General features: G+C 30.5%; 1 protein-coding gene across 1 annotated transcript in view; it reads left to right on the forward strand.

Moving 5' to 3' along the window:
* Positions 1-13,876, forward strand: part of LOC143920128 (neuropeptides capa receptor-like) — a 154,417-nt gene that overhangs the window by 111,294 nt on the left and 29,247 nt on the right. The window contains exons 3-4 of the mRNA XM_077442843.1: positions 4,232-4,322; positions 12,546-12,745. Of these exons, the coding sequence (XP_077298969.1) occupies positions 4,232-4,322; positions 12,546-12,745 (291 nt within the window). The remainder of the gene's footprint in view (positions 1-4,231; positions 4,323-12,545; positions 12,746-13,876) is intronic.

Below are 13,876 nucleotides of genomic sequence, written 5' to 3' on the forward strand. Positions count from 1 at the left end.
AGAAGTATAAAGGAATGTTTGAAGATGTATGAGATATCATTAATATAGAGTAAAAAGAATAAGGGACCTAAATGCGACCCTTGTGGGACACCGGAAGGAATATGTCTAAGTGATGATCTAAAACCATTGAGAATTATGATTTGGTGACGATTTAGTATATACGAAGAGATCCAACGAAATAAATTTCCTCGGATTCCGAGGGACCAAAGTTTATTGAGTAAAAGGTTGTGATTGATTTTATCAAAAGCTTTAGAGAAATCCGTATAAACGACGTCTATTTGGATTCGTTTGTCCATATAAGATGTGAGAGTACTAGTGAAATTAAGCAGGTTAGTCTCTACCGATCTCCCCTTAAAAAAACCATGTTGTTCAGGTATAATGTAGTTTTTGAAATTGGAGAAAAGGAAATTATAGATAATTTTTTCAAAGATTTTACTAATGACAGATAGTTTAGATATAGGACGGTAATTCTCAATAAGATTCTTATCACCTTTTTTAAAAATAGGGGTGATGTAAGATAATTTCCAATAGTCAGGAAATTTACCGTTCGACATAGAAAGATTGAAAAGGATTGTTATGGGAAGAGATAATGGGACAGCACATTTAACAAGGAAAAAAGAAGGCAAACCATCACAACCCGCACCAAGATTAACATTGAGAGAGTTGATGTGACTGAGTACAGTAGATAAGTCAAAATGAAAAGTAGATAAGTTACAAGAAGAAGTATCTGTATTAGAGATAGAAAGGTTAATGGTAGAATCACTATTGAAAGTGGAGTCAAAATAGTCAGCAAAAATGGTACAGATTTCAGAACCATGTGAAGCCGACTTATTTCCATAATACATTACGGAAGGATATGAAGAGGAGGTATTTTTTTTTGAATTTATATATGACCAAAATGATTTGGGATTAGTTTTAATATTATTTTGAATAAGAGAAATATAATTTCTAAAGCAGATTAAAGAATATTTTTTAATTCGAGCTCTTAATAGTGAAAAACTTTGATAATCTAAGGGATTTGAATAAATTTTAAATTTTTTATGGAATTTGTTTTTTTCTTTTATTATTTTAATAAGAGACGATGTAAACCAAGGGGGATATTTGGTACGCTTAGATTTAAGAGTAAAAGGGACGTGGCATTCAATAATATTTTGTAAGGTATCGTAAAATTTTTTACAAGCTAAATCAATATTTAAATTGGACAAAAGTGAATTCCAATTGATATCGCTTAAAATTGGAATAATTGTAGCATAGTCAGCTTTTCTAAAGAGGAAAGTTTTATTATAATTATAATTCAAGGGTGAAGATTTGTTGTAAATTATTGAGATGCAAAAGGATAAATGATGAGAATCTTCATGGATTAGCGTAGAGTCAGCACGAGAAATATATAAGGGGAAACTACTAATAGCTAGGTCAAGAATACGATTATTAGTATTTGACAAATAATTGTATTGATAAAGTTTATTATAAGATAAGAATTGAGTAAAGGAAAGGGAAGAAAAATTAATACAATTGGAAGGAAATAGATGCAGATTTGAGTCGTATTTTGTCCAATCAATAGTGGGAAGATTGTAATCACCGAGTAAAATGAATCGATCCTCTGGATAATTGGTTATTAGATCAGATACTTTATTTAAATGGGTAACTAATAGAGTTTGGTGAGAATTACCAAATTATTATATTTATGTCTAGATTATATATAGCATTAATTAAAATACTCCGTTTTTATAACGAATTGAAACACTCGAGTGCAGATTTTATAGTGTCATTCGACACCACCAAAGCTGTTTTGGACTCAAATACTCGCTCATTCCACTTTACTGGGAAATTCTTTTAAATTTCATTATTTTCATCATCACAGGAGGTTCAAAAGGTGATCCGCAAAAAAAAAAAGCGGCAAACGTCCGCAAAATTTAATTTTTATCCGACCATTGTGTGCGACGTCCTCGTAATCCGAGAGCTTTTTTTCGCACTTTTTTCACACCCCAGCGCAAAATTCAATATTAACCTTAAGGCAATTTTCTCGCGTAAAAAATGGTAAGAAAGCCTTGTAAAAAAATAAAGATCGCCTTAGGAGACTTCTCATGTCACTTGGCTGCCGTTTGCGTAAATGACGTGAAAAATCGCTTTAGTACAAAACCGCAGGTGTAAATTGCTTCGTTATATTTTAACGTTGCCGTTTACACGCTCGCTTCTAATAATGTATACGGATAAAATAGAGAAGGCGGAGTAAAAAATAAAATAAAAATAACCACCCCCGGGGTTGAATTCAAACCGGTTAAACTGAACCGCAAGTAAACAAACGAACGAAGCGAGAATTTAAAACGATGTTATATGCGGGTTGTGTTGTGCGGAAAAGAACACTTGATTAAAATGTAACAAACAGACTTTTTTTAACAAATATTTTAATTACATTTATGTGAGTTGGTTCTATTTTTAGCCTACATATTGTATTTAGTCCCAATTTAAATTTAACCTATTAAAATTTCCTGAAATTGCTCGTTTTAGTAATATGTCAAAACGTTCAGTACATATGTATGAATTATTAAGTGCCCCAATTTTAACGTTGTTCGTATTAACTATGTGGTTTTCAAAGCTTTACACCCTATATTTCTTGTATTCCTAGAATGAACTACAAGAAATTTATTTTAATAGATTTTGTATGATTTAGAAAAAGGGTAAATCGTAAAAAAAAAATACATTTATACATTTCAACGTTCCAAAGTATGATTTAAAGGCGGTAGCGATAAGTCGTGTTTTTGACTGTTCGCTTGCATATTCTTGTTGATCGATGAATTTATGCGAGAGAAAGAGACAGCTATGTTTTCGTAAGCTATTGTTTTCGTCGCTTTAGGCGCGTGGCTATGGAGTCATGTAGTCGCCTGTTGGCCTTACCTATATATGTGCGTTTGCATGTCGATGGTTGTCGGTAGAATTTGACTTTTATTTTTTGTAAATTTTGAGCTCCTGTTTCGTGTTTTGGAATATTTACATAAAAAAAAATAATATATAATACGTAAATTGTTGATATTATTAATTTATTTATGAAATGCGTACATATATATTTTATATTAATGGAAATTTACATTTTTTAGACGATAAAAGTAATTGTTAACGTCATGTTATTGACAGCAAAACTTACAGAAATATTACTAAAGACCTTGCATTGAATTATATTGTAATAATATTATATAGTTAAATAATAAATAATTTAATTAAAATATAGAAATTATTTTACCTCCTTTCAATGTTTCAACACATTGCACAAATGCGACAACATGTTTGGTTCTTGAAGTCTTACATTACATCGGAACAACTATCGTTAAAATTATATAACTTAACAAAATAACAAATTAAAATAAAGAAATCAAAATTTTCAATTGCACATAATTTTTGCAATTCAAAGAAAACGGGAATTTCTTTTCGGAAACTTTGTAGCTTTTTACTTGTTAGTTTTATACGTTTAAGAAAAAAAATTACCCTGCGGCGTATGAATATCAAGTATTATATGTATATTTTTTTAATTTGTATACAATAATTGTTCATCTTGAAAAAATATTATAATTCCTTGACAATATTAATGGTTATTTGAGAGAAAAAATATTTATTTTTTACATACATACATACCAGGAAGGCCTTACAGGTAACCCCAATGCGCCTTCCTGGCCAATTACAAACATTGCAGCATTTTTTTTTTATTATACAAGTCACTGAATTACAAGACACTGAAAAACTCGCAAATTAACGAGACATCTATGAATTGTACATAAATTTTATTGTACATTAATCAATCTCAAATAGTGGTGACATAGTAGGTAGGAAGGATATTCAGCCAATTTTACTGGGAACCGTTTCAACAATGAAATCAAAGAAAATTGGCAAACTTTGATACGAAACGATCGACCTGGAGTCACAAATATCCAGGTCTGACCAGCAGCACTACAGATATACTCGAGGTCAGCTCATGGGATTGAACCCGGCGCCTCGAAGAAGCTTAACGACCGAGCTATTCTGCTGGCTATTTTAAAATATTTAGAAGTAAAACCCAGTTTCTATTATTTTTATATATTGGGGAAGGGGCAATTTTTTTGCCGAAAATTCCATTTTGAGTCCTGGGCAATATGGTCACCCTTTCCATGATCGAAAAAATTAATTACATAAATAATGAAGTGTGCTATATATGTATATACAATTTAAAACACATATAATCCGATTATTTGTTTTATTTCAGGCTTACCGAATGACATCAGCTTATATTGGCATCAATATCCATACAGTCTGGGTATTGGATTCTGCAAATTGAGAGCTCTTCTATCTGAAGCGTAAGTACTCCGAATTGACACATCAATGACTTTGGTTTTGAATCTAAAATTACAAAAGAATTCTAACGAAATTAATCGGAATGATTCAAATTCACGGCTTTGATTCTCAACTCGATATATTTCCTATATTGTGGTTCTACATACATTTACCATGTTAAGAATAGATTTTAACATACTCGTTTTAAGATAATTAAATTTCAAGGGGCTTAGATCATAATCCAACTTGAATGTCTACGAGCTTAGACGCTTTAAAGCCCAACAAAATGGCGAAACGTTAAACGTATGAATCTGTATAGAATGCTTGTCCGTCTGTGAGGGTTTGTGTATTTAACTCTGAATTTCGGTCGAAATTTAAATATTTTTGGACGAATAATTTTTCCACGAATTCAGTTATGGTTTGTTCAAATAACAGTACTGTCTCGAAATTTAAAATGAAATTCGTATATATGTATATCATATTTTTTTTTACATTTATTACTATTATTATTAAAGACGTTTCAATTTAATAAGTAGAGCTGTATTCTAATTATTTTTTCAACAAATTTAAATGGTATTTACGCTTTTATAAGCAAAGCTCAATTAACGAAAAAGCCTTGTAGAAAATGAGACTTTACGATGTTATAATTTAACATGGTTTAAAAGTCAATTTTACGGAACAAAGTTTTCCAACCAAACATGAAATATATTTAGATTTTAAATTATCATATTCTACTTTAACATGTGATAAAGATCCAAAAGCTTTTAGAGAGTTTTGAAAACACGTACATACATATATGGATATAAAAAAATATGAAACGGTTTTAGATTTAAGCGTTTTATAAAATTGATGCATCGGTATTAGATGGTCAGTATTTCAATAAAATTGTCGTTTTATTTCAACCGAAACAAAATGAATTTCGCCTTTGAAAAATTTTTCAAAGGCGAAAACACAATTACATTTCATAATTTTGCAGAACGGGAAATTTTATGAATGAAATAAATGTATTTTACTGCCCCAAATATTGAGTAAGAAACGATTTTTTGAACTGAAATTTTTTCAAAAATTATTGTTTATTTTTAAATATAAATCAACTCATTTTAGCACGTTATTTATCGAAAAATCTACAGACAATAGATGTAGAAATGCATGAAAAATATAGAGATACATGTAACAAAATAGCATCTGCGCCCAATTAGAGATGTTTACAAATTGCATAATATAATATACATAAAGAAGGACATATATAACATACATACGTAGATATAAAAATAAAAATAACAAATATACAATACAGTGCTATCAATATTGTAAAAAAAAATGTGAGAAAGAAGAGATTAATTATCATTAATATCATAGTCTAAGCTTGTATGTATGAAGGTTCTATGAGTTTCTAGAATATGATAAAATTGAACAGTGCATGATTGAACATAAAGTGATATTGCATAAAAATTATAAAATAGAAATTATAAAAATGAATCAATCAATCAAAACTCTCCAGATGGCAATCCTGAATTGAAACACTTTTACTTTAAACACACTTTATTTGAGTTTGATGGTCGGTCTCTATTTTTTTAATTTTCTAATTTATTACTAATGGATATGTTTCACTTGTTCCAATTATTAGACTTTGATTCAAATGTGAGATTAATATGTGACCACTTTTTTGAGAATATGTTTCTTGATAAATGTTTTTATTATAAGATTCGCGTATTCTATATTAAATATATAAAAAACATTAAGCTTCGAGACAAAAAGAAACGAGAACCACTCCAATATATGTACAATGTATCTAACCCTCTCAAAACTTTCAATATACGATATATATTGAAATCATCGTCTCCTATTTTAAAATAATCAAACAATGAATAGAAACCCACAATTACATAGTTTGACTCAATGTGTACGAATTTTCCGATATATTTCCTCTCTTAAAACTATCCAAATCCCTAGGTTACTACATACTACACACACCAAAAGGAATAACACACAAACTACAAAAGCTCAATTTCAAGCATACATCAGGTCGACGAGTTCACTAGTTTTCTCAACAGAAACAAGTCGCAGTGCAACTCTGTTTCCGCTTTTCTATTTTCCGACGCGAACTCGTCCGTGTCGCACACGTAACACAATTTCACAAGCGTTTGCTATTTTTCAATTAAAACACACATACACCCGATCACATCACTTTTTCCACGGGCAAACTAATCAAAACAAACACACCTTATAACACTCGGTTACGACGTCTTTCACGGCATGGCCGAACTTCCGGTCCGTTAAGCAGACCGAAAGTCGTACGTGACTGAGAGAGTTGCCGGAGAACACATGCCTGCACAAATAAAGAATGATATATGACCGCTCTGGAAAAACATTTACCCGCCTTATTATTACATTATATTATATGAGTATGTATGAGATTCGGGGAAAATGATACAATGGAGCATTCTTGTAATTGTTCTCGACATAAAGCAACTCCTTTAACCGCTCCCCGTACATTTGTCTTCATTTTTCTCTCACTGCTTTTGTTGTGCAACGTATCATTATGGTTTAATTATGACCATTATGTTTATGTTAATTTATCGTATTTATAGATTCGAATTGTTTTCGTGTGGAAATTTTGGATCGAATCCAAATAATATCATGCTGCGGATGCGATTGAATTGTAATAGACATTGAGAGGATGGGTTGAAATGTATAACCTTCTTAATTCATAGAATCTGAAAGACTGAGGTTTACTCGATAAATAAATTCATGAAATGAAAATCAATAAATATTACTAACACTAATGCTGTGTGTTATTTGAATTGGACTACCCAAAGTCTGTTCATTTAAATCGGTTTTTAGAAACAGAAAAGGGTAGTAAAGATACTTTTATTAAAGTCGTCACAGTAATTTTCAATATACTATTAACCAACATACATCCTATAGAATTTTACCGATTTAAAGATCAGCACACTTCCAATTAATCCTTTTAAACAAAAACAAAAAATAATTTGGTCAGAACACTATCCCAATAAACATATTTCAATAGAAAATAGTATTAACAGTGGGAAAAAATCCCAAGTGAAAATACGTACTTTTGACTTTTGATTTGAACTGGGCGACTACTTAGAGAGATTTGAAAGCTGAAAAGTACTACAAATGGAAGATATAATATCCGACTATAGATTCCAATATTCATTTTGAACAGGAAGTTGACAGATTTTGAGACATCGGCCGAACAACACCAAGATATAGAAAAATCGCGTGATTTAAAAAACACATATATCTCCGAATCTCGAGCCAATCAACATTTTTTATTACCAGATTCGTATTTACTGGGCATAGATCTATAAGAAAAGTCATATCTTGTCTCTGAACCATTTTTCGTGTCGAACAGTGTAATCGAATATTTTGAAATTGTATCATTGAGTTTTGAGTTTTAATGAACATAATATTTAAATATAATTATTTTTTAATTTATTATAAATTATCAAATAGTTTTGTTTAATATAATGATGTTTTTTAATTGAAAAAGTATAAAATAAAAAAAATGTAATTAATTATAATAAGGTGATTCTTTATAGGCCACTTGGTATTATTACACTTGTATGTATGTATATGGATATAATTTATAAAACAACAATTTAATAATTAACTTTTGATCTTTATTTTATTAATAATACACTTTCTGTTTGAAAAATAAAAATAAATTGATGCTATTTATAATTCAACTCATAACAATACGCATTTCAAATGCATAGCTGGCATCGATATAAATTGAATTCGATACGAATTTTCCTGCTAGTCTCAAAAGCAATAATGCAAATTTATGCAAGTCTATCAAAATCTAAAAAAATATATAAAACAATACTTAAAATTGTCTTTTTTATTTATTTTTTTATTATTTTGCCTTATGACATTTTTACGATACTTTTCCAACAAAACAATTCTCTCACGCATAATCAAATTTGCATTGAACATCGGGCAAATCACGATGCAGAAACGAAAGAATAAATTTGCATCGTACAGGCCATTATCATTTTTTATTGTCGTCATCATCAATTTCTCGAGTACTACAGAAAACGTACAAAAGACAGGAACGGCGAAAAATTTACATGCCAATATAAAATGAATCTACTTTACGGACTTTAATTGATCCAATTCCAAATTCGTACGGTACAAGAGCGTACGCTCGTAAACAAATCGAATTTTCCGGAAATTTTCACAACAAAATTTCGTATAAATTAATGAATTAAATCAACGAGGATATATTATACAATATTAAATTGCCATAATAAGATTTGATAAACAATATTTGAGCCGTTATATTGAAAATTGGTGTAAGACCACTTTTATTCATTTCGAAAAATATTCTAGATAACATTAAATATAATATTTTGCTTTTTACAATATTTATTAATTCTAGGGGCCTGTATTAGGTATATTCTGCTTTTCCAAGATTCTTGATATATCGAAGCAATAGCAGTGATAACAATTTACGAATTGGGTCAAATAAAAATAAATATAAAATTGGACTTTCACACTTTCAAATATAACGGCTCATTTCATCAAAAAAAGTATTCATGAAAACATACGTATGGACTGTGTGTGTATGCAAATGTGCACATTCTATATTTATATTATACTGATGGTGTTTTCTGAATTCTGAAAATTCTTATTTTGTATTATTTTTGTATATTAAAAGTATAATTTTGATTGTACTGATTATTTTGCGTTTTAAACAAAATCTGCATCTGTTGCTAGAGAAGTTCTTAAACTGCACTGACAGACAAATCGCTAGTCATTTTTCTAATTTTGATACTATTTTTCAATATTGTTGATTAATTTTGTAATTTTGTTTTAAACATTTTATTCTAAGGGGTTTATGACTTGTATCTATTGGCAAAATAATTGATAGTACACCAAAGGCTATCTAAGAACCAATTTCATATGTAAATACAAAAAAATAAATGAATATGTACTTTATATAGGCTAATATAGGATTGGATTTATATAATTTAAATGATAAAAAATCGTTTGCTATTTATTATGAATATAGAGTTAAAGGATCAGAGCCCTTTGAAGGATTTTTTTCTTATTTCTTATTTTTTTATTTACATATTTCATTTTTACCATAGAGTACTATTACAGGTTGCCCCAAATCGACAACTATGGTCAAACTTATTAATATATATTTCTGAATAAATTTAAAATTATATTCAATCAGACAGAAATGACAAATAGAGAGTAAAGGTAGCCGATTTGTAAAAAACCGTTTCAACAATTAAATTATATAAATTGGCAAACTCTGGTAGAAAACGATTGACATAGTCACAAATATACAAATTTGACCATCAGTTTCGCAAATATACTTGAAATCAAACAACATATGATTCTTTTCCAATCAAGGCCTAACTAGGACTCAAACTTAGAACCTCTCAGTCACTAGCAGCACATGCTAACCACTGATTTTTTGCAGTATACTGCTAGTTTTCAATACCGGGCAAAGCCTGTACAATTCTTCAGTAGATATATGTACATGTATACATATGTATGAATGTACTTATGTATATATGTTTTGTAAAAATTTAAAGGCTTTTTTAATAAAATCCATTTAATACAGATCGTATAAATAGCCATGTCATATATGTACATATGTATATAAAATTTAAAGACAGGCATATCGTAAAAAAAACCAAGTTTAATCTGCTTATATTATATATGTATAACCAAGCACCTACTTGATAAGCCATTCCTGGCTGACTTTGTATGTTGATAATTGTATTACCGAGATATGCATGACGATAAGATTTCGCAGGGTTGAAATAAAGGTGTGGGTGGTAGTATTAGCGGCAACACGTGCACGATATGTATTAAGGGGCACGTGTCCCAGGGCGGCCGAAACTCGTGCGTGACGAGGGGCGCGACACGAATACGAAGGGATAAGGACCCCTAAAACGAAACCCACGAGCCTTAACGACGACAGAGACCAGCTATTTCATTTTTTTATTTTATTTTGCGGGTCATATAGTCTTGTCGACGTTCTCGAGTGTTCCCCGAGCCTTCAACGCCCATCGCAAAATTGGCGAAATTGCGAAACCACTTTAAAGGTGGACGTGTCAGGTCGATTGATATGTCATCGGACATCTTACGTTTATTTTTTGACCCACATACATACGTACATATATGAATGAGTTTCAAATTCTTCTATGTAATAAAACAGGATATATGGAACGGCTGTAAATGACGATGATTTATTTCTAAGGCAACTTTCGTCCTGTTAAAACTATTGATGCTTATTTTCATTGAATAGATACTGTAACGTACGCCGCGGATTAAGCGAATATAATCCCAGAGACTGTGTGACCGTTCAAAGATTATCTGTAACGGATATCTGTTAACGGATTAACTAAATGCATACCGTGCGACTGGTATAAGTGGGTTTTAAGGATTAGCGACAAGCTAAGTGCATGAAACAATGATTGCACTTCTCATACCGTGGGAATACATATCCGAATACGTGACTATACAGTAGGTAAACAGATTAGACGCCCTGAGAGATCTACCCCTTATAAGGCGGTACGTAGGCGATATCAGGGCATTCTGGACTTAGCAGTGACACTGCGTGTATCTCCTGAATCATCAATAAATGCTGTGAAACGACTGTTGGCCTTTTAATTGGATCCTCCACCCACCCCTACGCAACAATACGTTTTTAATAACGAATTAATACGATGAAAGATTTTGCTGCACTTTCTGTATAACGTGCTTTAATTAAAGTCGGGATTAGACGAGCTTAAGACGAGTCAGTCGAGACAAAGTATCCATTTTCAACGTTGGGATTAGGTACTAAAATTATTTAAATCAGAGCTCGACTTATTTAGTGTACAAAATACTGGCCAATATTCTGAAAGCGTTGCAGTTTTATATGGAAATATTTTCGAGATGACATTTGCATATTTAATATCAATTTTAATATTTAAACCAAAGTATTTTTTCGGAATAAAAATATATCGCATACAGATATTGAAATTTCACGTTGAATAAAATATAAATCCGCAAAGAAATTCATTTCAAAGTTGTGTATTTCTATAAATGCAAATTTGTTGTAAACTTGTTCTTATATTACATATTCTATTTTAAATTTAACGTATGAAAATATTCTGTTAATATTCATGCAAATATGAAAAAAAGAATGAAAACAAGACTGTATAGTGGGATTTAATATACATATATGTATTTTATAGATCGGACTTAATATTTCAAATTAACTTTTATCGCATAAAAAAGTTCACAACTGCCTATTCTCAAAAATTACGTCGCCTGAAAAAAAGTTTTACATACTTTTCCAATTATAACTTGAATTATTTCCCAGGATTTTATTATTCTTTAGAATAGTATATATAAATAGTTAAACAAATATTCAAACTTTAGTGAAAGAATTCGTACAAAAGATTCATTCAAAAACAATTGCTTAAGTTAAGTTAGCAAAATTTGATCATTTACAGTTTAAATATTTTTTGCATAACTTTGACTCAAAACTGCAGACTGTCTAGAAATAATCAGGTTAATTTATTACTTTTTTTAAAAAGCATCATTCCTTTTCTATTTAATGATATAAATATTTTTTTTATACGAAACGTAGTCTCGGATTTATAGCGATTTTAAAAACGACACTCTTTGAGTAATTCAATCAAATTTTAATCATAGCCAAGTGCGGCCATTTTGAATTTTCCATTCGTACATTAACTTGCAATACTATTATATATGTACAGTTCAGCGACATAAACAATCTTACAATGTTTAATTAGACATAAGAACATCTCAATCCTGAATTTGCACTCACAATTGAATCACAAACTTTAGTACACACCACTAACGAATGTACAAACTGCTGATAAATCAATACGACAATGACGAGACACATTTGATTATGCCGAAACGTTCCCCAAAATTGATCGACACAACTTGAAAACATCATAAATTATTCAACGGCTATACTATGCGCATATAGTATTACGTATATGAGAATATAAAGTAGTGATTTGTCAATATTTCAAGCAAGTTTGGTTCATACACCTTTTGTCAGGAGTGGTTTAAGAAGTTTTGTCACAAAATAGTATACTTTCATTCAATAATATTAACTAATTAACCAAATTTTTAAACTGTATGATACCGCATCTTAATATACAGCTCATAAATATAATTTTCAAAATCTGATTTGCCCGATATGATATTTAATAACGTACATATTAATTTTTCAGGTCATCATACGTGTCGGTGTTGACAATCGTGGCCTTTTCCACCGAAAGGTACCTGGCCATTTGTCATCCCTTGCATCTCTACACCATGTCAGGATTGCAAAGGGCTGTCAGGATAATAGCAGCCCTTTGGTTCATATCCCTCTTCTGTGCCATACCCTTTGCTCTGCACACGACCATACATTACCTGGACTACCCTCCGAGTGAGTATACTTTTAATACGTTTATTTAAATAGGACTATCATATTTTCATATTAATGTTAAGATTGTTGTCCATTTAAAAATCATCTTATAAACCTAACCTAACTATGCAGATCTGCGTGAAGAAGTTTCACTTTATACAAGTGTGTTGTGTAGAATATAAGGTTGATTATTTTCAATGTGATTTTTTGCGCAATGGAATTATTCAAGGCTATTTACTTTCCTTTAAATAATATAAGACTTGTTCATATATGTTATGTATTAGTGGGTAACAAATTCAAAACCAAAATTTTGGAATATTTTTTAACTTGAAATCGACCATTTATTTTATTTTATTACATATGTACATACATTTCCATCACAGGTTCTTGACAGGAATAACCTCAAGGCGACACATATGGTTAGATTATTTTTTTTGTACATGAGTACTAACATTACAGTACAACTATACATATAGAATACAATAGAGACATCTTTGGAAAAACTGGTACAATCAACAAATTTGAGATGCTTGAAATTCAAATTTGCGATAAACTTGCGGGGAGAATACCGATTTATTGCATCCGTCACAACAATTAAGTTAGATAAAACGGAAAATATTAGCAGGGGATGGTTGATCTGTGTTTTAATAACCATCGAGATCTTACCAGAAGCGTATTTGGCCGGGACATGAACCCATGACCTGTCTACTGGTAAAAAATAGCTCTTTTAGTGAGCTAGACTCTGGTTAAATAAAACTTCCTTATGTAAAATCTATATTAGGCTTAGGTTTGTCAGGTAATTCTCAAAGGAATGAAAGGAAATTACCATACAGTCCTTAAATAAGTTACATACTTAAAAAAAATCAATGTTATAATATTTTAGTAGCAAAAAGGTGTTTAGCGTTATTATATTTTTGCACAATTTAGCTTGTCAAGTAGTCGATTGCAAATCTTGAATATTTAAGTTTTGTATTACATGACCTGATTAATCTTCAAAGCGGAATTTTCACTTGTGATCAATGCAATTATAAGGTACAAATCATTCATTGTACGAAAATTTCACACAAACATTACATAAGCGTACGGAAGGAGCTTTTGTGAATTTTGCTTTTGACATTTTTATCGCACATGCGAATTTAAAGTCTGAAAATA

The sequence above is a fragment of the Arctopsyche grandis genome, chromosome 12 (assembly GCF_051622035.1).
Source record: "Arctopsyche grandis isolate Sample6627 chromosome 12, ASM5162203v2, whole genome shotgun sequence".
NCBI lineage: Eukaryota > Metazoa > Arthropoda > Insecta > Trichoptera > Hydropsychidae > Arctopsyche > Arctopsyche grandis.